The sequence below is a fragment of the Lynx rufus genome, unplaced genomic scaffold, assembly GCF_022079265.1.
Source record: "Lynx rufus isolate CCGP_SWC_20201006 ecotype Redwood Valley unplaced genomic scaffold, mLynRuf1.p SCAF_23, whole genome shotgun sequence".
NCBI classification, from domain to species: Eukaryota; Metazoa; Chordata; class Mammalia; order Carnivora; family Felidae; genus Lynx; species Lynx rufus.
Genome location: NW_025814838.1, coordinates 15,355,548 through 15,381,581, shown reverse-complemented (window position 1 = coordinate 15,381,581; position 26,034 = coordinate 15,355,548). Strand labels below are relative to the sequence as shown.

Below are 26,034 nucleotides of genomic sequence, written 5' to 3'. Positions count from 1 at the left end.
AAAAGGGAGGACAGGCTGCTGTGCGGGTTCAGTGCCTTCTGTCTCAGCTCCTCTAGAAGGGACCCCGCTGTCAGGGCTCAAATTCCTCAGCCCCCGGGATGCTCCCACCCCATGCAGCTCACTCCACCTCCAAACAGGACAGGGACCGCCAATTTGCAACGCGGACTTCTACCCACCCCCCAAGGGGCTGCATGAGAAACTTAGCCACAATTTGCAGTCAGGAAGTTTCCAGTCCACTTAACAGACAAAACCAGCTTCTCTTAAAACTATGACCAAGTGCAGTCTAAAGAATCCAAATGAGCTAAAGAGCTGACATCACCCATGACCAAGGGTACTGCCATCCCCGGAGGAAAGTTCCCAGTGTGAGGTTAAGGGACCCTTTTTACGCCTGGGGAAGGGAGGCGCTCACGGTACCTAGGGTGAACTTCCTAAGAGCTTCTTTTGGATCCAGGACGTAGTGAGACTCTTCTCTCACATCGACAATCGTGGCAAATTCCTTCACCCGGGGGGCGCTCGGAGCCCCCAGCCTCTCTGCATACAACCAAAATAAATTCGAATCCAAAAGGTAGATGTTCAGGGTCTTGTTGGTTCTGCAGCTCAGGCCTGTGAAGTTCGTGCTGCTCACGTCCACCTCAGGAAAGAGATAGCGGTTCTCCTCAATGTGAGGAAGGGAGCCCGGGGTCTCAACATGGCATTTCTCCTCCAGGGAAGAAAACGCAACGGCCGGGGTTTCAAAGACACCTTGCGCAGAATCCACGAAGCCCGTCGCGGCCCTGTTTACGGTCCTGCAACATGCAGTGTAGTAGCTGAAAGGGCTGTAGGAGCTCAGGAAGTTGCTGCACTCCACGCTGTGGGACACCATGTGATAAAAGGTCTGTTCCTTGAGGTAGAAAGAATCCAGAGCCGCCGCCATCTCAAAAAAGCTGCACTGCGGCACGCCGGCCGAGCTGGGCCTGAGGCCCGCCGTGGTCTGGTTGACGCACAGCTCACAGACGTTGTGGGTCCTGGAGACGGGGCGCCACTGGGGCAGCACCACGGTGTTGCAGCAGGGGGACGCCGCTATCGGCGACGGGTCCGGCAGCTGGGCGGGGGGCTCGGGCGCCAGAGACCGGAACAGTGGGGCGTCCGCTCGCCGCAAGTGCTGAAGGAGCCGCTCGACCACCTGGTCCCCGTGACAGTTGTTGTACTCCAAGGCCACTTCGGTGATCTGAAACACAGGGCGGAGCTCGTGAGAGGCGCAGGGAGGGCCGAGGGGGCGACCCCGCAGCCATCAGGCCTGGAAAGCATCGGAGCGTGAGTCACAAGGAGCCCCGGCCGGACGCGTCGCCCCGAATGGGAAGCTGCCACACCAAAAGCCCGAATCAAGAGGCTCGGGGTCTCTTTCGCAACACGCGCCTCTATCGACAGGGAACCACCCGTGCAGAGAAGGGGCCGGAGAGGCAGACGTCTCCGTCCAGCACAGGACCAGAGCGAAGCTCGCCCCTCGACGTGCGTCCGGGCCGTCGAGGGACCAGCAACAGGTTTTAAATCTCAACGCCCAGGGGAGCGCCTTTTCCTTCACACCTCTGCCCCTCTCCATACAAACGATGTCTTCCTTCTTCACCTCCACTAAGTCTAAAAACTTCCCAAACACCTGAGTGGATCAAAGTATTTCACGGCATAGGGGTTTCCAAATAAACCCACACCTCACAGGAGGCTCCGAATTCAACCTGCTCCAAACCATTCACCAGGTTTGGATCAAATTTGAATTTGGATCAAATTTGCCAGTTAGTTAAAAGGTGTAAAGTCGGGTAGGTGTGTGTGTGTGTGTGTGTGTGTGTGTGTGTGTGTGTGTAGAACCATTTAATGAGTGCTTTTCCAATTTCAAAAAAACCTACAAATTTTATATATGGTATTTACAGACAATGTTAACTCAAGACATAGGCATTCATACAGAAAAAACCCTGAATAATTCTTGGGCATAAAAAAAAGATCATTTTAGATGATAAACCAGTGTTTCACTTTCTTCCCCATACAAAAACCTCTCAACCCTTTCTGGATAAGGCTCTGAGAGCACACGGGACTAACCAAGTCAAGCCTACATGATCCATAAAGGGCCCAGCGACCCTCCGGCCCCATCTCAGGACTGCTTTGCACTCAAAGACACAACAGATCACTACTCCTAGCCATGCCCCCAGCCCCCAGAAAAAACCCACAAAAATTCAAGTATTTACAAAGTCCAAGTAGGAGCATACTAAGGGCAAGATTCCTGAAAACGCGTTTTTCCTCATCTCTTTTCACGACATTGCTCATAAGCAAAGCAGCCATGTAAAGGATGCTTTTATATTATTTATTATTTCATTAAAAAATATATTTTTTGGGGCGCCTGGGTGGCTCAGTCGGTTGAGCCTCCGACTTCAGCCCAGGTCACGATCTCATGGTCCCTGAGTTCGAGCCGCACGTCAGGCTCTGGGCTGACGGCTCAGAGCCTGGGGCCTGCTTCCGATTCTGTGTCTCCCTCTATCTCTGCTCCTCCCCCGTTCATGCTCTGTCTCTCTCTGTCTCAAAAATAAATAAACGTTAAAAAAATTAAAAATATATATATGTATTTTTTGACACTTATTCATTTTTGAGAGAAAGAGAGCACAAGTCGGGGAGGGGCAGAGGGAGGGAAGACAGAGAATCCAAAGCAGGCTCCAGGCACTGAGCTGTCAGCACCAGAGGCTGATGCGGGGCTCAAACCCACGAACCTCGAGATCATGACCTGAGCCAAAGTCAGAGCCACCAGGTGCCCCAATTTCTTCTAATTGAAGAAAATATCTTGGGGGCACCTGGGTGGCTCAGTCAGTTGAGTGTCTGACTTTGGCTCAGGTCATGATCTCACAATTCCTGAGTTCGAGCCCCGTGTTGTGCTCACTGCTGTCAGCTGGGAACCTGCTTGAGATCCTCTGTCCTCCTCTGTCTGCCCCTCCCCTGCTTGCTCTGTCTCTCTCAAAAACAAACAATGAAAATAAAAGAAAGAAAATATTCTGTGTAGAGTAATGCTCTTAAAAAGTGAGGAATTCTTACTTTTCTCCTGTAAACTGAACTGGTTTTTACTCTTCTATTACTTTGACACAACAGGCGGCTTTACACGTGAATCGCTTCATGTCCTATTTAACTTCGCGTGAACGAATAAGGAAAATGTGACAAATAACCTGAAATGTCTGTGCTATAAATGCCCGCCTCCATTTTCTTTAATCAGATAAATGTTCAAGTCCCAATAAGACAACCGTGACTTTGCTTATCAGACTCCCATGCCGTGAATGCCTCAAAGCAGTGCTATTCAAGCTGAAAACAAGTCACCGGGTCTTTTGACAAGCACACTGAGATGTCTCAGGACCCCTCTAGGACTCTCTCTAGACACACAAGGGGGTCAGCGGCCTGACGCCGTGTGCGGCCCATGCCGTGTCCTCCGGAGCCACGAGTGTGTGCGAGCAGCTGCTGGTCCTGGACCGGGCCTCGCAGTGCAACCACCACACGGCCACCCGCCCGTGAACCCTCTGCCACGCCCCCCACCCCAAAGCCCTGACTCTACCGCCCTCGCCGTATGCTGCCTCCCTGCGCTCAACAGCCCGTAAGCTACCTCGACCGTCTGCCACTTCCCATCCCCACCACCGTCCAAGTCAAGCATTTTACATCTTCCCACTTTCCTGGAAAACGTCGATAATGGTAACACACGGTTCTGCTGACACCTCTCCTTGGTCAGTGAGGCTCCGATGGCCACGATTAATCCTGAAGTCCTCAAAGCAGCCCCCAAGGGCCTCTCCTCTTCAGGCTTTAAATCTGGGTCTTCTCCAGCCAGCCCTTTATGGGGGTCACCACCCCCACTACATCCGAACACTGGATCCGCAGCAACTTCCCTACCTCCAGCCACCCAGAAACTCCGTCCCAAATGCCTGCCCCGTCCGAAGACTCTCCCAGCCTCAGCCCCGCCCAGCCCAGCCCCCAGCTTCCTGGGACGGAGCCCTGTCTCCTCCAATTCCCCCCAATCCAAACCTGGGGCTGACCTTCCTGTGCCTTGAATTACAAGGAGCAAGCTCGTGCTGCCCTACGGCACAAGCCTCTGGGACCATGAGAGCAAGGCTGTGTCTTCTCCATCCTTCTCCCCACGGCTCCCTGACATAGTGCTCAATAAACATTTGCTAAATCGATCTAAAACAAAGAGGGAAATGTACTGCACAGAGCACTCTGCTTGGCTAAGGAGTCCATAATACTGCTAGGATGCCATCTCGTTTTCAACAACCCCTCAGCCATACGCTGATGTTACGGGAATCCACTCACCTTGCGGGGACACTCTGAGCCTTGAGGAAAGGAGCCACAGGCAAACTCTGATAACACAAGGCGGCCTGGCCGCAGATGGAGGAAGTGGGGAGAGAAGGGAAAAAGGCAGAAAACCAAGTGCCTTCCCACCAAGGGCCGAAATCCAGCCAAGACCCCCTGAACAGAGGAACTGGGCTCTGGTCACAGACCACCACCCCATCCAGGACCCTGGTTTGCCCAAACCAGACAAGAATAGAATTCTCCAGAAAGAAATTTTAAAAGCTGAAGCAAAGATCCAAAACCAGAGCTGACGTCTTGGTTAAAAATCCCATCTCTCCTACAAAGAGCCTTAAGGCTCTTATCATTAGACGCAGTGAAGGCCGAGTAATTCGGGAGAAAGTCTCAGTCCATAAAATATCCGAGCCAGTGAAGGTTTTCTGAAGAATTAAGTCTTATTACATCAAGTCCTCCCTAATCAGAGGAGAAGAAACAAACCGATTTCATTTCTCTCCTCTCTTCCACTAAGCCAGGGTAGCAGCAGGAATAACAATGTTCATAAAGAGGCCCCCAGAGTGGCAAAGTCAGGGGTCTGGCTGGGCAAGAACCCCATCTCGCCGTCGCCTCCAGGCAGACCATCAGGCTCACGTGGAAGGGCTCAGGGAGAGGCGGTGTCTGGTTAGCCCGGCCAGGGCCACACTGGCTGTATGAAATTGGTTCTGGCCAGTGAAGGGATCCTTGAGGGAAGGAAAAAATAAAACCCCCCAGTAAATCCAATTTAGCAATCCCAGGCGCTCCCCGGTTATTGTCATTACTCTCTCTAAGTGCCTCCAAATGACCCATGTAGAAAATAAACTGACATCCAGAGAGAGTGAGAGCTCCAGACGAAACCAGAGAGGCAGGAGGAGGGGCAGGGACTCCTGACAGCGGCTGTCTCTGGGAACCGCTCTGGTTATCCACGCGACAGGAAAGGCTCAGAGAAACAAGGGGGCCAGTGTCACCACTCCACTCGGGCTGCCGGCTGAGGACGGCCAGGGCTTGCGGTCGGGCATCCCCGAGGCCACACCCGCCCGTGCCGCTGGCCAGCCCCTCTATCCCACTCCCCAAACCAGTCATCACAGAAAAGCGACACCTGGTCCTTCCCCGGCCAGGCGCGGTTCGGTGTGGCTGTCCCCGCCGACTCCCCCAGACCCGAGCAGCTGTCGGTGTGGCCACAGACGCTGCGGCGGACCCTGTCCCGGGCACGGACGGACAGAGGGAGTATCGCCACGGAAACGCGGAGAACCCTCGGAACGTGGAACGTGGAGCGAGACGTCCAAGTTCACGAGGTTCTCCTGCTCCTTACAGGGTATCTTTGAACATGACGACTCTTACCTCATCTATTAAAGGGTGGCTTTCGGCTAAAGGATTGAAAGGCAGAAACACAAGCAGTGCCGGGCCCTTCTTCAGCTCGTTGTTCAGCAGGAGGCTCTTGCCGCCGTGTGGACGCAGCCAGCGGAGGAGCGCCTCTCGGTTCTCCAGGGCCCACTTGTGGATGTTCTCCGCCGTGTAGTTGACGGCCTCCCTGGGAAAGACCTGCGGAGGGCGACACAGGGTAGACGCGGGGCCGGCCGCAGGGGGGCCCCCACCGCCCCACCACTGCCCGGGGGCAGACGGGAGATGCGGGGACGGGACCTGCCCCCGCTCCTCCAGACGCAGCGGCGCCTACCAAGTGCTTGGGAAAAGCAAAACGTGGCTGCGAGAAGTGACTTTCCCATCACAGATGCCTCCTGCTCCCTTCAGACAGACCAGCCATGAGCAAAGAACTCGCCCCGTCTGCCTCTGGCAACAAGGACCTCTTCTGCCCTGGCCAAGGGGACCTATTTCATTTGACTGGGTTCTTATAGAAGCATCAATGGATGAATCAGAGAAATTATCAAGTCAAGGAGCCTTTAGATTTTTACACTGCTTCCTCGAAAATCGGCTCATAGGGCGGGAGCAGACCCTCCACTCGGGCAGAGGCTTGCATCTGTTCTGGTCACCTGTACCCCCCAGGGACTAGAAGAACAAATACTTGAATGAATCTGTGAATGACCTAGAACTTGTATCGGGCCACAGATCACACTTCACGTGTAAGGAATGAAGCAAAGAGACACTTAGATTTTTTGCTTTTTTTTTTCTGAAACAACCAAAGAACATCAACGTAAAATTATTTCTGAAATTCCAGCGAGATGAATCACTGGGTTTCAAACAAAACTGCCCCCCCAAAAAAGTGCTTTGGAGGGTTCCACGAAACAAGATATTTTGTACTCTCCAAAGCAGAGACTTAAATTGCCTCGTGACAAAGACGTCCACGGCTATTTTAGAAAACTGGTGTCCCAGGAATACTTCATTTGATAAGAGGAATTCTGCTGTTCAACCAACCAACCAACCAACCTTAGAGACTACAAACCTGATCAGTAAAACCCACTGGATCTGTCAGCGCCGTTCTCACAGCCCTACCTTCTCTTCTCTATTTTAAGTTCCTTGCTCAGCGCCCTCCCCTATGAATGCACCCGCCCTGTGCTGGCTCTACGAGGAGGATGGAGGAGAAGGGCACACAGCGAAAGCAGAGCAAGTCAGAAGCTTAGACAGAGGCACGAGGAGAACGGGAGAGAAACCACCACCACAGTGACTCTCCAAGTGGGACGGCGGGAGATTGAAAAAACATACCCAAACGTCACATATGCATTTCTATTTGGAAAACACAAAAATACATTGGACTTTGGGAACAGGAACTACAAGAAATAAAGCACAGCATCTGGGCTATGAGGGACCTGCAGAAGCCAGGGGGACTGGCCACCAAGGGGGCACCCTGGAGAGGGCCTAAAGGCGCCCCCAGAGGCATAAGACTTGCACGCTGGGCTAAGGGGAGCGCAGGTTCAACGGGCTGTGTACAGAGGGTACAGAGACACTGGCCTTCACTCCACCTGTCAGTCAATGACACTGTCAATGAAGTCAGAGACAGAAAATACTTAAGAAAAATAAACTCTCGGTGATGGGACTGAGGATGCAACAATAAATTAAGCAGAGGCACACGACTAAGCAGGATACACACAGGTCAAAGGCTTAGAAATAGCTGACTTGGGGCTGGTCCAGCAAAAAGCAAGTGAAATCAGGGAACAAAGACGACAATGGAGAACTGAGGCGCTCTCGGGTGAGAAGCCATCAACTTCTCACTGTGACTTAACAAGAACTTCAAAACCCATTTCATCAGCTAAGGAGAAAAGCGTATCATGTTACTACTCCTGACCAATGGCACAAATGAACAACCAACATCGTCGCCTGATGGAAGCTTAACCTCTGAGGACATGGGCCCAGAGCAACAGTTCTCCCACAGATTACGCCTGCAGTTGCATCCAAGGAGGAAAACTAATGAGGCCAGGCCCAAACCAAAGAATATAAACAAAGAATTTCTCGATGTTACATTCGAGAGCCCTCTAATGCCTGGGTTCGTAAGTGGGGACAAGGGCTCCAGAGTGGGGTTGCAGAAACCCTAAATTTGCATATAAAATCATGTTCGCTTTCCTAGGGAGAGTGCCCAGAGATTTTATCCAATTCTCAAAGAAGTCTGTGACCTAAATAAGGTTAAGAACCACTGCACTAATATAAATGTGATTTCAAAATACTTACAAGTGATGTGTTGAAATGTCTATGTAAATACACACTTCCAGAGTGTACTAAGGATACCAGTTTCGCAAGATGTTTATTTGTGATAACCCCAAATCGTACTGTTCCTAGGTAATCTGAAACAGAAAATTTTCCTTTATTAAAGAAAAAGCCTATGCCTTAAAACCACCACAAAACCCAATCATCAAGTCTTGACGCACAAATTCCCCAGAGCAAAGCTCTTTCTGGTCACCTAGCCTAGAAGAGGAGGAGGAGGAGCTGGAGAAATCTCCTCCAGAAACAGACCTCACGTCTACTCCTGAGTAACGTCTCTGATCATCACCCGCACGCTGTCTCCCTGCGACGACCCGACCTCATCGCCGGCTACCTGGTTCCCCTCACTCATTAGCCCCATGGAGAGCCCAGGCACATGATGCTCTGTCTGGATACTTCCACGGCCGGCCTCTCGTCATTCAGATGTCAACTCCAGCCCCACCTGCTCCGAGAAGCCTTCCCTGACCACCCCGCCTAAATGCAAACATTTAGAGGATGAAGTCCGTAACGGAAAACTGGGGCTTCCTCCCCGACTCACGTAGATGCTCTACCAGTACTCCATTTTTTTATAGCACTTATTAACATCTACAGAATCTGGTTGATTTATTTTTCTCTTCTTCAGTCCAGCTTCCTCGGAACTTATGTGAAATTAGGAATCTTGTTTATAGCTATTACCCCAGTACCTGTAGTGGTGCCTAGGCATATTAAGAGCTCAAAACATATGGGTTAAATGAATGAACCTAGCATGAACAAAGAACTCATACAAATTAATAAGAAAAAGAAAGCAATTAAAAATGGGCAAACCAAAGGAAAAAATGTAAAAGGCTTAGAAGTACATGAACACACACTCAACTTCCCTATTTCAGAGGAAAGCCCATTAGAACAAAATACTCTCTTTTCCCCTCCAACTGCCCCAAGCTTGAGACAACGGGAAGTACCAAGCACGGTGAGCGGCAGAGAGATGATACTCGGATACAACGCTGGTGGGAAACGGTGACACGGCAGCTGCTCGGGAGCACAAGCAGCTGCACCTGTCACAGGGAGGTGCGGACACAGGCTGCAGCCCCACTGCTTCTCCGCACACGTGCACCAAGAGGCACACGAAGGACAGTCACCAGGAAGTACTCTGCAGATGTGAAAAACAATGGGGCACGGCTGTCCACACAATGCGAACATTTTTTAAAGCCGTATGTGAGTGAAAAAGCAAGCTGAAGAAAGATAAAGTGTACCTCTTCATTTAAAAGGTTGACTCGGTTGGTTAAGCGTCTGACTCTTGGTTTCGGCTCAGGTCATGATCTCATGATTCGTGAGATCGAGCCCCACTTTGGGCTCGGTGCTGGCAGCGCAGAGCATCCTGGGGATTCTCTCCCTCCTTCTCTCTCTGCCCCTCCCCCACTCGTGCTGTCTCTCTCTCTCAGAATACCAAAAATAACTCACACCTGATGGAACAATATACGTTTGTTTCTTACAGGCACATGTGTTCAGAAAAGTATAAAGCCTCCAAAAAGTAAGAAAAATAGTTGTGGCCAGGGGGTGGGGGGGTGGGGGGGAAGAGATCAAAGAAAGTATAAGCTTTCTTTCCCTCAAGGAGTATACACAGCATTTGTGTGCCTAAAAATTGACTACAATATCTAGTGTTTGTGGAGAGCTAGCGGATAAGACGATGTAGGAAAAAGTACATTCTTTCCTATCCCCTTCCTGCTTTATTAGATGTGAAGTAAGACATTGGTTTAACTTTAAATGTTACCAAGTTATACCCAAGCAGCCAAAATACAAAAATATTAAGGTACTGACCACACCAAGCTTCCAGCTTAACCCCACTCCCTGGCAGAGGTGCCCTCTTCCCCTCAGACAAGGTGCGGCCAGCAGGGAGGAAGCAGGAACAGCAATCTCTGAGGCCACGTTGGACCATCTATCTTTCCCCCAAATCTGAGGAGTTTAAAATAGCACAAAACCGGGACGCCTGGGTGGCTCAGTCGGTTGAGCGTCCGACTTCGGCTCAGGTCATGATCTCATGGCCCGTGAGTTCGAGCCCCATGCCAGGCTCTCTGCTGTGGGTGCAGAGCCTGCTTCAGATCCTGTCCCTCCCTCTCTGCCCCTCCCCCACTTGCACGTGCACTCTCTCTAAAAAATAAACCAACGTTAAAAAATAATAACAAAAACATAAAACGGCACAAAACCAAAGAAACACCAGAAGAGTAAGTCACAAGTGACAGAGATTGGTTATGTGTGGAAGGAAGGGGGGCCAGGACGGGAAAGGAAAGGAAGTGGGTTCCGGAGAACAGGGGTGAGGCAGCCTGGTCCTGCTCAGAGACCTTTGTGTATCGGACCCTTGGAACCAGAGCATGGTTCACCCTTCACATCCTCAGAAACGAAAATCATTAAATCGACCACTACGTGCGGGAGCCCAATGTGGAATACAAGCACTAACAAATAAACGTAACTGCCACTCCATGGTGGAGGGGGTAGGGGTGGAGAGTTAAGAAGTGAGTCACTGAAACAGTGTCCTGACCAAGCACTGTAAATCTAAAGAGGACTGAGAGCCAGGATTCTCAGGGTGGGTGGACGAAGTTCGACACTAACAGAAGAGCGCTCTACTCTGGTGTGAGACTGGAATCAGAAGGAATTTTGATCAACTTACAGCTTGTCACACATACATGCACGCACACACACACATGTAACAGAAACAGAACTACAAACGTATACGTACATGTGGGTATAAATACATAGATGTCCTAGCTCTACCTGCTGAAAAGGCCAAAAGTTATGACACCTTATACCAAAGAGCACACCCGACGCCCAGATCTTGGTTTCTAAATGCCATTCTTCAATAAAAGAAACCAGGGCTCCCTGGAGAAGAAGCTAATTCCAGAGCTGAGGCAAGGAGAGTACAAAAGGAGATTGAAACGTTTTATGTCACAATAAAGATGTGCTCATAAAAAGAATGAAACTTGTTCAAAGGACACAGGAGCGAACCCAAGACACTACTAAAGGTGGAACCTGCAATATCTGAGCAACAAAATAAACAATGACCACTATCCCTGAAAAGTGTCAAGGTCATAGAAGACAAGGAAAGACTAAGGAGATGTCACAGGTTGGAGGAGATGGAGAAAAAAGAATTAAAAGTGATGTGGGATCCAAGATTGGATACTGGAACAGAAAAGAAACATCAGTGAAAACATGGGAAAAATGCAAATGAGCTCTGCGGTTCAGTCAATGATACTGGGTGGCCTGGGTGGCTCAGCCGGTTAAGTGTTGGACTTCGGCTCAGGTCAGGATCTCAAGGTTTGTGGGCTCGAGCCCCGTGTCGGGCTCTACGCTGACAGCTCAGAGCCTGGAGCCTACTTTCGGAGTCTGTGTCTCCCTCTATCTCTGCCCCTCCCCTGCTTGCGCGCGTTCTCTTTCTCAAAAATAAACATTAAAAATTTGTTTTGAATAAAAAAATATAATAATAATAATAATAATAACAATAATAACCATACCAATGTTACGTTCTTAATTCTGGCCCAAGCACCTTTATAACAAACGGTTACATAATATGTGAACAATGGGGGAAGCGAGGTGAAGGTAGAAATTTGAGGAACTCCCTGTCCTATTTCTGCAACTTTTCTACAAGTACAAAATTGGCTCAAAATCAGAATTTTAAAAAATGGCACAGCAGGTAAGCTCAGATGCCAATCTGTCAGAAGAAAAAGCAGGACGTAAGAGAGGGTATGAACTGATGGAAGACGCCACCCTCTAGGAGAAGGCTAAATCTTGGTGGATGCCCACAGCTAAGAAGACAAGAAGGAAACGAAGGAGGCAGCCAGTGACGAAGTTCATTTCAAAGTCTGCCAATGTCAGCAACACGGTTTATTGGAGCAGAGGAATAATAAGGGACAGCCTGCCCCGTAAGTTGAAAAGGCCCATTCAAAAACCTGTTTAACTGCACTAAAAAGAATGGACGGCCTGCCTGCCTGCACACAGCAGATTCTCGCACGTCCAAACATATCACAATTTCAAAATTTTATTTTTCACACATAGAGAGATCTACGAAAATCACACGTCTATTTTAAGTTCCTGCATATAGCGGAAATCTTGCTAGAAGAAGCAGCTTAAATTTGCACTCTCATGTGTACAAGGAGTACTTGAATTAGCAGGGGAAGTTTATAGCGTAAGAAAGACACAGAAAAATAACATTTCTTATCTCTATGCCCAGAACATTTTCTGTTAAGCAGGTCTCCAAGGCTTTCTACAGTAGGGAATCTCTGTCATTTATAAAGTGAGTAATTTCAGGGGTTCCGAGGTGGTTCAGTCGGTGAAATGTCTGACTTTGGCCCAGGTCATATCTCACAGTTCAGGGGATCGAGCCCAAAGTTGGGCTCTGTGATGACAGCATGGAGCCTGCTTGGGATTCTCTCTCCCTCTCTCCCTGCCCGTCCCCTGCTTGCTTGCACACATGTACGCTCTCTCTCAAAATAAATAAACATAAAAAAACTTAATTAAGTAAATAAATTCAGAATAATGCTCTCCCCTCCTCCACCAAAAGGTCAAACAATGACATACATGACCAATGTATGTCATTACAATTCAATCAATTCAATTAATTTTTAAAAATGCAAAGTCTCTTCACCACCCAGTGAAAGGCGTCACAGAGACCAGTGCAAGAAACAGCAAGACCAGGAAAGAACGTCTGGGCAAAAGCAGTGGTCGCTGAGCAGCTCCTGCAGCCGGTCCCTCAGGCAACTACGCGGGTCAAGGTGACCACCGCGTGAAGACTGGCGATACGCACCCATCGCTTGCTACAAAAGGCGCTGAGCCCCTGGCCCCGGGTCCCTCGGCTGCGAGGCCCACAGCACACACGGCCACCATCTGGGCCCCCTGTGCCACATCACGGTTTGCGCGCACTCGGTAACAAATGGTCTCACTTGGATCCGATCATCGGGCCTCTACTTTTGGCGCTTAGGCAAACCGCCCTCGCGATCTTCTGAGGCTGGGCTGCTTTTGTGCCGCTGATGGAAAGCTCCACCCCTGCTTCCCCCACTACTCCCCCCCTAGAATGGCTTCTGCTGACCTTCTTCTGCCTTCCACCTTCCACGGTCACCATTTACCTCGCGTCAGCCACCAAGGTCGCGCTGAGGATGCGAGAATCTGAAAGTCCGTCTGGTTTCTACTCGGATCCATCTGGCTCATTTGGGATCTCTGGTTTACATCAAGATTTTTGTTTTGGGGCTTTTGCATACTGTTTTAACATCAAAGCACTTTATTTTACTTAAAACCACATGACTTGAATTCAATTTTTAATATTAAAACTTCAGTCTGGTACTGCGGTAAAGCACACACACACCGAGGCAAGAACTACCTCGTGGAGGCAAAAATGTTAAAATTCTCAACCATTCCAGAAAGAGTAACAATAGTTTCTTTTGTTAGCAAAGAGGACAGAGGTTTGATGGTTTCAAAATTAATAGTACATTTGCCTGAAGGAACATTATACAACTCACACTCAGCAATGACAGGTAGCCGGGAGCACAAATCTGACACATTTACCTCGGGGATGTGCTTGCAGGGGACTCAGTAGCTCAAGAAAAATTTGCGTCACGCTGGGACACTGGGGTCAGAGGCCTCTGTCCACAGCTGCACAGTCCTATAAGGGAGCCGCTACACTAACAAGCACTTGAAACATGAGCAAGTAAGGGACTCAATTTTTATCTCTACTTGATCTTAATTAATTTTAAAGCGACACTCAACTCAGTCCCTGGACAACTCTGAAGTATATATAAAACAACTTGAGGATATACCTCTTTTTCCACTGTAATTTTTATGTAATCTAAACAAAGATCAGGTGTTTCCAATGAAAATTCAGCACCTGAATTGAGACATGCTGTTAAGTGTAAAAGCATAAGAGACTTGGTTCAAAAAGTATCTATAAAATATCTCAATAGTTTTTATACTGACCGCCTGTTGAAATGGCAATAACCTGAATACACTGGGCTAAACAAAATGTATTATTTTATAGATAGAAGTTATTTTTACCAGTTTCTTAACTTAAAAAAAAATTTTTTTTAATGTTTTTCTTCATTTTTTGAGAAACAGAAACAGAGCATGAGGGGGAGAAGGGCAGAGACACAGAATTCAAAGCAGGCTCCTGACTCCAAGCTGTCTGCACAGAGCCTGACGGGGCTCAAACCCATGAACTGCGAGATCATGACCTGAGCAGAAGCTGGCCACCTAACTTAACTGACTGAGCCACCTAGGTGCCCCTCTTCTTAACTTTTAATGCAGCCACAGGTAAATTTAAAAATATCTATGTGGTTTATGTTACATTTCTATTGGACTATGCCACAGTGGTAATCATGAAAAAGTGAGATTCATATAAACTCAGGAAGAAAATTAGGCTGAGATAATAAATCTAGCAGCCAGTAAGTCTTTTTTTTTTTTTTTTTTTTTTTTTAGAGAGAGTGAGCGCATGCATGTAAGTGGGGGAGACGGAGGGAGGGGGAGAGAGAGAATCTTAAGCAGGGTCCACGCTCAGCACGAAGCCCGACACAGGGCTCTATCCCAATGACCCTGGGATCATGACCTGAGTCAAAATCAAGAGTCAGACGCTCAACCGACTGAGCCACCCTGGCGCCCTTAGCCAGTAAGTCTTAATGATGGGCAATGATCTGGGAAGGAGACCTAAGAATATTTCTCACACTTTTTTCCCCACAAAAACCCCTCCAACAGCAGAGAATGATTACTTTTAAACTTTGTTAAGTTTATTTATTCTTGAGTGAGTGAGAGAGAATCAGAGGCAGAGAGAGAAGCCCAAGAAGGCTCCACACTGTCAGGGCAGAACCCGATGCACGGCTCGAACCCACAAACCTGAGCCGAAATCAAGAATCGGACATTTCACCGAGTCACCCAGATGCCCCAATTATTTTCATTTTTAATAGTGTGTGTCCTTATCTCTCCTTCAGGAAGGAAAAGGTGGGCCTCCAGATCTTGACTCTAGGTATAAAACCACTGAGCTTGTGAAATTCTCTCAGAAGCCTAGAGCTAACAGCACCTGGTGCACTGCAGAGTAAGGCCCCCAAAGATACACTGAAAGAATGCGCAGAAACACTGGAGCTGAGCAGTGCAGAAACTTTGACATCAGGACGGGCCACGTGCTATCCAGGAGACATCTGTGTGAACTAATCTCTCAGGGATCGTGGAGCAAAACATAGTATCAGGTCAAGAAAAATACTCCTAAAGAGAACTGCTAACAAATAAAGCATGCTACTTTAATCCCAATGGATCAAGTCTTTTCATCAGCATAGTTAGGCGGCCACGGACCCCCTGGGAAAACAGCTCTCCAGTCTGTATTCTGGGCAACAGTGACATCCCAAAAGGCAAACCTGCATCACGGAACCTTCCACCCTGGGAATGATTCTCGTTTTACTCCATACTTTGCCATTTCTATTACCTTCTGCTTTCCAAGGTTTTAGACAAGGCACAAAAAAGGGAAATGGGATTATATTAAAAGGAATAACCACTCCCCTCCCGTTATTCAGCATTTACACAGTGATTCATAATTTTTCAATGGATGATTTCCCACATTTCCAATAAAACATTCATGCAAATGCAAAAAACCTTCAAAGAAATGTAATAGATCACAGAAATGTTTGTTTTCAACATAACGAACTAAAGCTATTACTTGCATTTTGTCCCTAGAAATGTCACTTTGAGATGTGTGTATTTTCAAAAGTCAATATAAGGCACAAAGCAATCATCTAGAAATTAATCTGGCACTGGGTGCCCGAGATGACAACACGCGCATTCCAGGGCTTGCCATGACACTGCTGAGTGCTAAGTAAATACGGAACTCTTTCACTGTGACTTCTACTTTCTCTTGAATTAGGGAGGACAGAAACGTACCTCCAAATGCATTCAGGGGAACACAAAATGCAGCGATACACACGTCATGCGCACTGACATGACCGTGAACGGACACCCGCACCCCCTCCGTCCCCATTTAACCAAAGCACATTACAACGATCAATTCAAATACCTTCCTTGGGCGTACTGCACTTAAATTCCTTTCTGTTTTTACACCTTCAGAGAAGGAAAGACTTCACAAAAGAAACCCACTCGGTTACAAATCCCTCCTCCAACCCCATTTAGGCTGCTCTTAGGGGTCACACCTCCTTTTATTTTTTTTCTCACCAACAACCCTTCCCCGATATAAAAACAATTCTTAGCTCCCAAGCTTCCAAAAACAGGCCAAGGCCCAATGCAACCAGGGCATCTTACAGATGGAAGACCAGCTGGAAGGAAGGACCGGGTAGTCTGTGGTCCCACAGGGCACCTGCCACTAAAATGACTTATGAGGAGACTCAGTCTGGGCCTATGGGAACTTTGTGCTGGGAAGACACTAAGAAAGCTCAAGGGAACATTAGAAAACAATGCCAGCTGCTGAGTGGGAACACGGCCAACTAGTGCAGCACGAGGTCCAGGAAGGGGGCTGGTGGGATGCACGTCTCCACTTCATGTCCCTAACGTGCCAGACGTAACGCTAGCAAGGCAGTGTTTGTAAATGCCACAGGCCTTGAGGTAGGCCTGGAGAAACCAGAAAGGCGGATGTTAACTAGGGAAAGGGCTTCCAGTAAAGCAGCGTCAGGGGCAAAGGCCAGGAGGCGGGAAACACCATACTGGGTCATCCTCCTCATCCCAGGACAGCACGACAGTAAATGGGAGGAACGGGATCCTGGCTTCCTACCTCAGCTCCCCGTGCACTGCTTCGTGACTGAGTCAGCTCCCTCCACCGTAACAAAGTTGCACGGATTCAGGAGATTAAAAGACATAAAAGGACACAAATTAATCTCACGGTTCTGGAGGCCAGAAGCCCAAAACGGGCCTCACTGGCCTAACATCACGGGGTCAGCAGGGCATGCCCCTTCAGGAGGCTCCAGGGGAGGAGAACCCAGGTCCTGCCCTTTCCAGCTTCCGGCGGACCCCCGGCGCTCCTTGGCTCGTGGCCCCTCCCAGCTTCAAAGTCAGGGGCGGCAGGACAAGTCCTTCTCAAATTGCATCACTTTGACACTATTCTTTGGCTTTCAATTCCAACTTTTTTTTTAAGTTCATTTATTTGAGAGAGCGGTTTAGGGCGGGTGGGGGGGGGGCGGCGCGGGGAGGGAGAGAATGCCAAGCAGGCTCTGCACTGTCAGCACAGAGTCCGACGTGGGGCTCAGACTCACAAACTGCAAGTTCAGGACCTGACCCGAAACTAAGAGTCAGACACTTAACCGACTGAGCCACCCAGGTGCCCCTGCTTCTCAATTCCAATTTCAAGGATCCTCCTGATTACACTGGGCCCACTCAGATAATCCAGATAATCAAGGTCAGCTGATTAGCAACTTGGGTTCCTGCCTGCCATGGAAGGTACCATACTCACAGGCCGTGGTGATTACGGCGTGGGTATCTTTGGGGGGGCATTATTCTGCCCACCGCAGTGGCCTCCAGGGCGTTAACAACCTCCTGAGAGCCTGTTCCCCACCTGAGACAGTCACAGCTCCTCCTTCAGAGACTGGCAGTGAAGACTGGCTCATCCAGAGAAAGGGCTTGACTCAGGGAAGGGCTCAGCCCAGCATCAGCTTACCTACTCAACTTTACATCAAAAGCGGTCAAGTAGAGGCTGCAAATGGGTTTGTCTGCACTGAGTTATTTCACTATAAGCTTGTGACTTCATTATAGAGGATCCCTGAGAGTTTTTCAAGATTTTAATGTTTTTGGTTCTTTGGAGTCTTACTCCAGCTTCAAAAACAAAAAACATCAAACAAGCAAACCAAAACCTTGAAGACATAGGATTCTCTCTCTCTCCCCGCCCCACACACCTTCAAATAGGTAGAAATAGGACAACCTTCAAAAGGTAGAAAACATCAGAAAACAGTTAGAAAATGGAAGATGATGCTATTTTTAAAACACAAGGCATTCAAAAAATCAAAATATCTATATTCCTATATGGGTTCAAGGAATCAAAATAACTACAGATGGCCAAATTTGCTCCTCAGTTTCCTGCACACCTTCTGCTTCCCCCCACCCCTCCTTCTTCTCTCTAGTTTCCAACACACTCACCTGAAGGCTGACAACTCACTCTCCTGGGAAACCCTTCCCGCCCCAGCACCATCCCCTCTGAGCAGCTTTCCGCGACCTGATGTGGATGTCCCGCCTCCACGCTCCAACAACCTGTCACAGACCCATCCCTGGACTCACACTGTAGGCGACCCTACCTGCCCACCACACTATCTGGCGGTACTGACAGGTACTGGATTCATTCATCTTTACGCTTGGAGCACAGATCTCAAATGTTTGTTGAGTTAGTCACGCTTCTGAACCTTAGAGTGCGGGGAGGTCTGCTTTTGGCCTTAATTCTTACCTAGCAGCATTCACAAGGCTTAAGAGAGAAGTCAGAATGGGAATAAAAGCATCTCCTGTGAAATATAATGACATCCTTGCTAAAATAACGGCACCGAAGAAAAAAAGCAGTTTTAAGTACAGGAACAAAAAGTATGGAATTTCTAACACGCTTATTCTAACGTGCACTAATCAGTACCCAGAGGGCCTCAGAACACAGGGCGATACTTAGGAAAAGATTTCCCTCTATGAGTGAGTACAGTGACAATGAGTGAGATCATCCAAGAAATCCAACTGACCCTAGAACCTGTTTCATTCATGAGAATCGTTAAACCCAATGCCTGATCCAAACTCCCAAGAGTCAGATCCAGGAACCCAGGGAAAAAAAAGGAACCTCAGAATCAACGCTGCCTAAGAAATCAGTCCCTCGTTTTTTCTATACCTTTGAGAATATCTGTCACAGAGTAAGAAAACCCTACCCTTCAGACTTCTTGATGTTGTATAAAATTTCAGAATCTAACAGAAAAGTGCTCCAAAAAAATTAGCTTTATTAATGAATAAGGATTTGGAGGAGACGATTTTTCCTGTGCTTTGACCCAATTCAACCAGCAAATCACAGCTTAATCTGACGCCACCTGGTGGAGTAGAGGGACCCTACACTGGAATTTGAAGTCCTTACTCTAGCACCTGGGTGGTTCAGTTGCATTAAGCGTCCGACTTCAGCTCAGGTCACGATCTCATGGTTTTTGGGTTTGAACCCCCCATCAGGCTCTATGCTGACAGCTCAGAGCCTGGAGCCTGCTTCAGATTCTGCGTCTCCCTCTCTCTCTGCCCCTCCCCTGCTTGTGCATTCACGCGCTCTCTCTGTCTCTCTCTGAAAAATAAACAAAAAAAACCCTTCCTTTAATAAATTCCTCTGTAAAAAAATTCATTACAACAGTTATTTCCCAAAGGTTCCCTAGTCATATATGTTTAGGAGTTCCGAACGGTGGCAGAAGAAAGTAGAAAGGACATCCTAAATTCATGGTTTAGTGTATTCTCAAGGTAACATTTAAGTACCATGTGAATTTCAGTTCGATTCATGTGTCAGGGGACTGTGAACAGTCAGTGGAAAGAAAGCGTTAAGAAGAATGCATCAGGCAGGGGTGCACCCAGTCCAGCTGTGACCACTGCCTACACCTTGGGCTCAGGAACCCAAAAGTCTAGGCATGAGGAGAGGTGGGGGGAGGGGCCCAAGGTGACTTTACATCTCGTTGTTCAAATCACTCACTTGAGCAATTTCAAGGTACAGTGCCCTGTATTAGAGCCATTCGTTCAACCTTTCTACGACAACACTGGTCAAGCAGGGTGCTGAAGCTGGAGGAGGGGAGGACAAAACCCTGGCCTCAAGACACTCGATCGAAATACTATCTGAACAAAGCAACTCAAATCCTGGTGGGAGAGGGCTGTAGTCGCTCCCACAGGGAGAACACCAGGCCACTCAAGGAGAAGCTACAAGCAAAGGAAGGCCTGTCCGTTCATTAGTCAGTCAGGGTACACGATACCTGGTGGAGGGACCAGCCAAGGAAACAGACCCAATACTTATTTTAAGCCCTTTCCACCAGCTGGCTTTCTCATGAAGCTACTACAGACATTAGGGCTATGATCTTACTCACAAGGTATCGCACACATGACGTGGCCTTATAAAGCATGCTTTACTCTTCTCCTCACCTTCTCCAGTATCAGTTAGACAAACTCAAAGAAGTTAAATGTTTCGTTCAAGTTTACAGATCCCGTCCGTGGCAGACAAAAGGTAAGGACCAGGCAGTGTGGGCGCCCAGGCCACGGCTTCCCCCACTCACCGACACCGCATCCCTTTTGTAGAGGCCAAATGAAAACCAGGATCGAAACTGGTTGCTAATTTTCTTTTCAGAAAGTCACTGAATCAAAGCAAACTATAACAACATTGTACCAGAACAGTCTTATAGCAAATAATGAAATAATCATAAGATGGGAAAAAAATCAAGTAAGCAACTTAAAAACACTGACCCTTCTACCAAATTTTCTTTGGGCAAAAGAAGAAAGCCTGCCTGCCAAGATCAAGTGTGAAATGGTTCGAAGAGGCTTTGCGGTCTGGGGAGCGTGGAGAACTGTATGAGACTGGTTTCCCTCCAAATCCTGAAACACACACAGACTGCTGGCCCACAAGTCATCAATCACTCAGCACTCAGAAATGATTAAACATTAATGAGGAATGCCTAAGGCCTATTATAAAAAACAAAAAGGTTTGAATAAATGAATAATCATGCTGTGATCCTTTTAGAAAAAGGGAAGCCAAATATTGTGAACGTGGCCCTCGCCTCTAAGTCAATTTATACCTTTATACAATTACAACCAAAATCCAGCGAGATGCACGGATGGATTTAAAAGAAGATTCTAGGGACACCTGAACCATGGCTCGGTCGGTTAAGCGTCCATTCTTGGTTTTGGCTCAGGTCACAATCTCACAGTTTCGGGAGTTCAAGCTCTATGTCGCACTCTGCGCTGGCAGCAGGAAGCCTGCTTGGGATTCTGTGCCTGCCTCGCTCTCTGCCCCTACCCAACTTGCACTGTCTCTCTCTCTCTCAAAATAAATAAAAATAAATTAAAGAAAAAAAAAAAAAAGAACAGGAAGAAGATTCCAAGGGACACCAGAACCAGAGGAAGTCAAGTCCTGACTTTACCAGGTAGTAAGTTACAAAGCAAGAAATGAAACTGTATTTACTCATACAAAAAGAGGGATCCAGACCAAGAGAAAACAAAGAAATAGACCCAGGGACACAGAAGGAAACACTCTGTGATAAAGCCAGGCATCGTCAGGATGAGGAAAAACGGAAGCATTGTTTTGTAAATGGTGATTAGCTAGTAAGAAGAGGAGGAAAAATATATTTTGCCTTGTATGTTAAGCCAAAAGAAATCCAGGTAGCATGAAGAGCTAGACAATTTTTAAATTTAAAAAGAAAACTAATTAGTGATCAAATTTTTAGGAAAAAAAAAAAATCAAAGAAACCAAGGAAGAGAACCACAGATTTAACTACATGAAAATACCGAAGTGTTATATAAAAAACAATAAAAGTAAAATGAAAATGGCTACGGAAGAAATGTAACAAACTCACAAATGTAATAAACTCACAAATCAACCCCAAGACTTGAGATTAGCCGGTGAAGCAAAGGCCTGGATAACAGACGAGCGGAAACAGTTAAAACAAGAGAAAGCAGTCAATATTAAGTGGTCAGGTGGAAAGCCAGTATTCCCTATTTCCCTTATAATAACGTGTAAAACTATCAAACATTAGACAAACGGTTTTAAGAGAACAGCAAAGGGGCGCCTGGGTGGCTCAGTCGGTTAAGCATCACACTTCAGCTCGGGTCATGACCGTGGGGTTCATGGGATTGAGCCCCATGTCGGGCTCTGTGCTGACAGCTCGGAGCCTGGAGACTGCTTCCGATTCTGTGTCTGCCCCTCCCCAGCTCGTGCTCTCTGTCTCTCTCTCAAACGTAAATAAAAACATTAAAAAAAAAAAAACAAAAACTTAAGAGAACAGCAAAGTACCACGGAACCAGATCTCACAACTGACCGCCTACATTCCTGAGGCAGGCGTGTACTCTTAGCACTCTCCCAGCACCGAGGCGTGAGGCTTCACATACGGGACATTCTCCAAATCCTTGGACAGCGATGGCCGGCCGGCTAGCTTCGAGACAAATGTCAGAGTCCTGGCTGTTTCTAAGACAGTTACAAAAAGACTGAGGCAAAGGAAAGGTGTGTGCATTTCGGGAACACCCGTGCACTGCGCCCGTGCATGTGCTTTCTACCGCAACAGTCTAAACGCTTCTTTGGTTGAGCTCTCTACAATCAAGCGTTGAGTGTGGCAAATGTGTGTTAGGCCTCAATCTGTGGACACAATCTAAACACAGCCCTGCCCTAAAATTTACATTTCAAACTATAACATAAAACAACAACGACAACAAAACAAACAACCAACAGGCACATGTCTCTCTTACCGAACACCTACTATTAAAAGTAAAACACCATGTAACCGCTGGGTATGAGAAAGCAACATAGAAAACAAACCAGACGCTCAAGGCAAGATTTCTTTTAGGGCACAGATTATGGAAAGGTATCATTCCAAATTTGTCTTTTGCTTCTAAAAATGGTTCGTTCACCTTAAGTGAGAGGTGAAAAACGATGAATTAGAATGAATCTCAGCTCTCGCAAAGTTCACACGCAAGAGGGTTTTACCAGACCCAACTAGAGTCGCAAGTAAAGGTAATCTAACTGGATTTATTCTGAGAAGAAACGTCATGTGATCATTTGTCAATATTAGTGATTTGGCCAAAGAGGTTTGTTTTTGTCCCTTTGAGTAGTTTTTAGCCATGTATCACCCTCCTTGGCTTAGAAAACAAAAAGAAAACACAGGCGAAAAGTTACTCTCTTTACTTGGAAAGGTTTTTCCAAAAAAGAAGTCCTATTTTGGAAACCTCTGAATGACAAACTAACTTAAGACGAATGATTAGCACATAATACAAGCTAACTGGATAATAAAACATCCATCCATGATCTAGAAACACCCTCTTCAACTCAAGAACTTGGATGCTACCATCATTTCCGGGCAGGACTGCAGATTAGCCTTACACGTACAATTTTCAGTTGGGACCTCTGAAGAGCTTTCAATTCTAAGAACATTTTTGAGGATCTGCTTCTTAAGCTGTTTTATTCTGGCAGTATGTTGCTTCCAAAATTCAAACTTTCACTCACTAAGTCTTCTCAGTCACCTGAATCTGTGCAGCTCGGAATCTTTCAAGTGGACAGACACATACTTATGTGACGGCTTAATTTCCTCTTGCAGTGTCGCCCAAGATGAAAAACATGAAAACAGTAGATTCTCTGTGCACAAAACCTTAAGGCAGTGTGTATCTTAACATGGCCAGTCATACGACTGTTCAAAGTATTTATACTCTACTATTCTAATTCCCACCCCCCCCCAAAAATGTTGAGGCAATTTAATACCCCAGTAACAGAAGGATAGTTACGTGTTTTCGGTTGATTTACTGGGGGAAAGATGACATAACTATCAGTCTGGTCACTCAGCAAAAAGCAACTGAAACCCCACGATGTGCCAGATGCTGAAGAAAGAACACTAAACCGAAGACACACAGGCCCTACCCTCAGAAGTCTCACGGTCTGGGGAGGAAGACAGACATTAAACAAATCTCCTAACTTCATACATAAACACAAACCATGTCCGGCACTATGAAAGAAACCAAGCGGGTAGCCAAATGAGATGGGGGGAAAGTGTGGGGTGTTTGAACTGGACCCCGAAGGGTGAACAGGGGGTCTGCTGTGTGGGGAGCTGGGCCTGAGAGGCCGGGGAGAACAGACTCCCATGTGAAGAAGAGAGGCAAGAGCGGAGACCAGTTAAGGGCCCATTGGTCTAGTCCAGGGGGCGGGGGAAGGGGCCTGGACCAGAATGGTAACAAAGGAGACAGACAAGGGAGCAGAACAAAGTGTACCGGACAGAGAACTGAAAGGAGGTTGTGACTGTAACAGAGGAAAAACATGGGCAATGTGAAAAGATGGCCAGGATACAATGTTTAACTTTACAAATAGGGACCTCAAATAAGAGAGGATTCCACCAAGTAAAAGAATAGATAGGTAGGTAAGCAGGTAGGTAGGTAGATAAATAAATTTGAGAATAGTGAAACTGTCAGCAGGCTTAGGCTATAATGTGGTATGACCTTCCTACTTGTAAAAACACCTCCTGAAGGAAACATATTCCTAAATCATGCTACATCCAACTGGCAATAATACAACCACTAAAAACTCTGACCAAACCTTGTACCTACACACTCAAAAAAGATGTTATGCTATCAACTCTCAAGTACAAAACACGGACTTGCAGACACAGGATGACCAAGCCACATTTTTAAAAAGCTAAACATCTAGGAGACTCTATCTGAAACAGCATGGTATTGTGTTTGCCAATACAACACAAAACAGTGTAACCATTTAATAAAAATACAGAGAAAAGGAATCAGAACATTTTAAACATATAAACATGAAGACAACGTACACAAAAGAAGGTATCAATATACACGCATTTGCTAAAAGTACTGACGTCTAGATACGAACCGTGTTTACCTTTCTTTAATGAAAGTAACGCTGAAGTGAAGAAGGTCAAATAACCAGGAGGCTGGGGTGAGCCACTGAACTCAAAGTACCCGAGGACTCCAGGCTGTGGGAACAAGAACAGAATTGGGTGACTGACGTACGGTCGGCCACGGCGTGACGCGAATATTTTAGGACATCATGATTTGGCAAGTGCCACCTGTCGTGCCTCAGTTCTTAAAAAGCCTAAACACGTGGGGAAAGCTGGGGATAGGACTCGGCTTTCCCTCCATTTCGGCAACAAGCGGGGAAGGATGGAGGTGCAGCTTATGGGGCGGGGGGGTAGTGTCAGAGCTGACACTTCCTTCCCTGTCCCAAGGTCTCTCCAGCCTCTGCGGACAGTTCTCCTAGGTCCCTGGTGAGAAACCTCACCATCAAGTTCAAGTACTCACGGCTTTTGTTTAGCATCTCCAGGCATGTCGTATCAATGATTTCTTTGTAACCTCTCTCTGACTTCGTCCTCAATCACTTCCTCTCATTCACTCCAAACATGCCTTCCCACTTACTGGACATCAGGTTCTATCTTTCAAGGTCATCCTTCCAGGGGCTCTTTCCTACCCCCCCACCCCACCCCAGAAACCCGCCGCCCACACAACGGCAATCCTCCTGGCTCATCAGGTCGGTCTGCAGAGGGCTCGTCTCTTGCTCTCTTGCTCCTCCCCTCCTTCCTATACATGTATTGCCACCTGCTCATCCCATTTCCCTTAAGCTTCACCACAGGGCACCCCTGTATTCTGCCAAGCCAGTTAATTGTCCAGACGTATTCTGCCTTCCAGGTCAGGATAATTTCTTCCTCGTCTGAAGGCTCTGTGGCACCCATTCTGTCTGGTGTTGTTCTAACAGTATCCATCTTAAGAGCCAAAGTGGGAAGGAGTGCCAGGCCTGGAGTCAGAAGACCTAAGGGTCTGACACTGAAGAGTCTTGGGTGGACCATTCAACGGGAGGTCTCGGCTTCCTTCTCGGGCAAATGGGGACAACGCATCATGGGGTTACTGAGAAGAATGGGCCTGAAAGAGCACCAGGCAAATGTAGACTCCTTTTTGGCCCGAAAGCATGCTCTTAATATGTAACTGGAGCTGATTTGATCACTGGGACAAAATCAGATCCCAAAGCTAAAGGAGAAACGTTATCTGTTGGTAAAAGTTTACATCAGCACATGGTATAAAAGAGGAAATTTCTCATCTGTAGTGGAACACACGATCTTTCCAATCTAAATCACTTGCTTAGTCTCTTAACAAATGAACTGGTTTTAGAAGCTGAGATAGTCAGAATGTTTACTTCTAACACCTAAAAAAAAATCATAAAAATAATTTATTTTTCCAACAACTGAGGAAATCAAAAAGCAAAGTTATTGAAAACAGGATTTTCTTTTGCTTAACTCCTTCAAAATGTGTTTAACAAGCCAACCCAGAACTGGCTTAAAGGAGAATTACAGTGTTTGGGTTCCGAATGTTCCAAGCAAGGCTAGGACGGTGTAACAAGCCTTTCCACCACGCACAAAGGAAGACAAAATCCTGAGAAATTCTAGGCACTTAGTT

At 47.2% G+C, this 26,034-nt stretch overlaps 1 protein-coding gene across 5 annotated transcripts in view; it reads right to left on the bottom strand.

Annotated features, from left to right (window-relative positions):
* Nucleotides 1–26,034, bottom strand: part of TXNDC11 (thioredoxin domain containing 11) — a 60,630-nt gene that overhangs the window by 11,636 nt on the left and 22,960 nt on the right. For 4 of the 5 annotated variants that reach the window (XM_047087780.1, XM_047087782.1, XM_047087783.1 and 1 more), the window contains 4 exons: nt 24,461–24,563; nt 7,930–8,042; nt 5,653–5,853; nt 415–1,207 (listed from right to left, as the gene is read on the bottom strand). In XM_047087780.1, coding sequence (XP_046943736.1) covers nt 415–1,207; nt 5,653–5,853; nt 7,930–8,042; nt 24,461–24,563 — 1,210 coding nt within the window. The remainder of the gene's footprint in view (nt 1–414; nt 1,208–5,652; nt 5,854–7,929; nt 8,043–24,460; nt 24,564–26,034) is intronic. The other variant, XM_047087781.1, reaches the window with a different exon arrangement.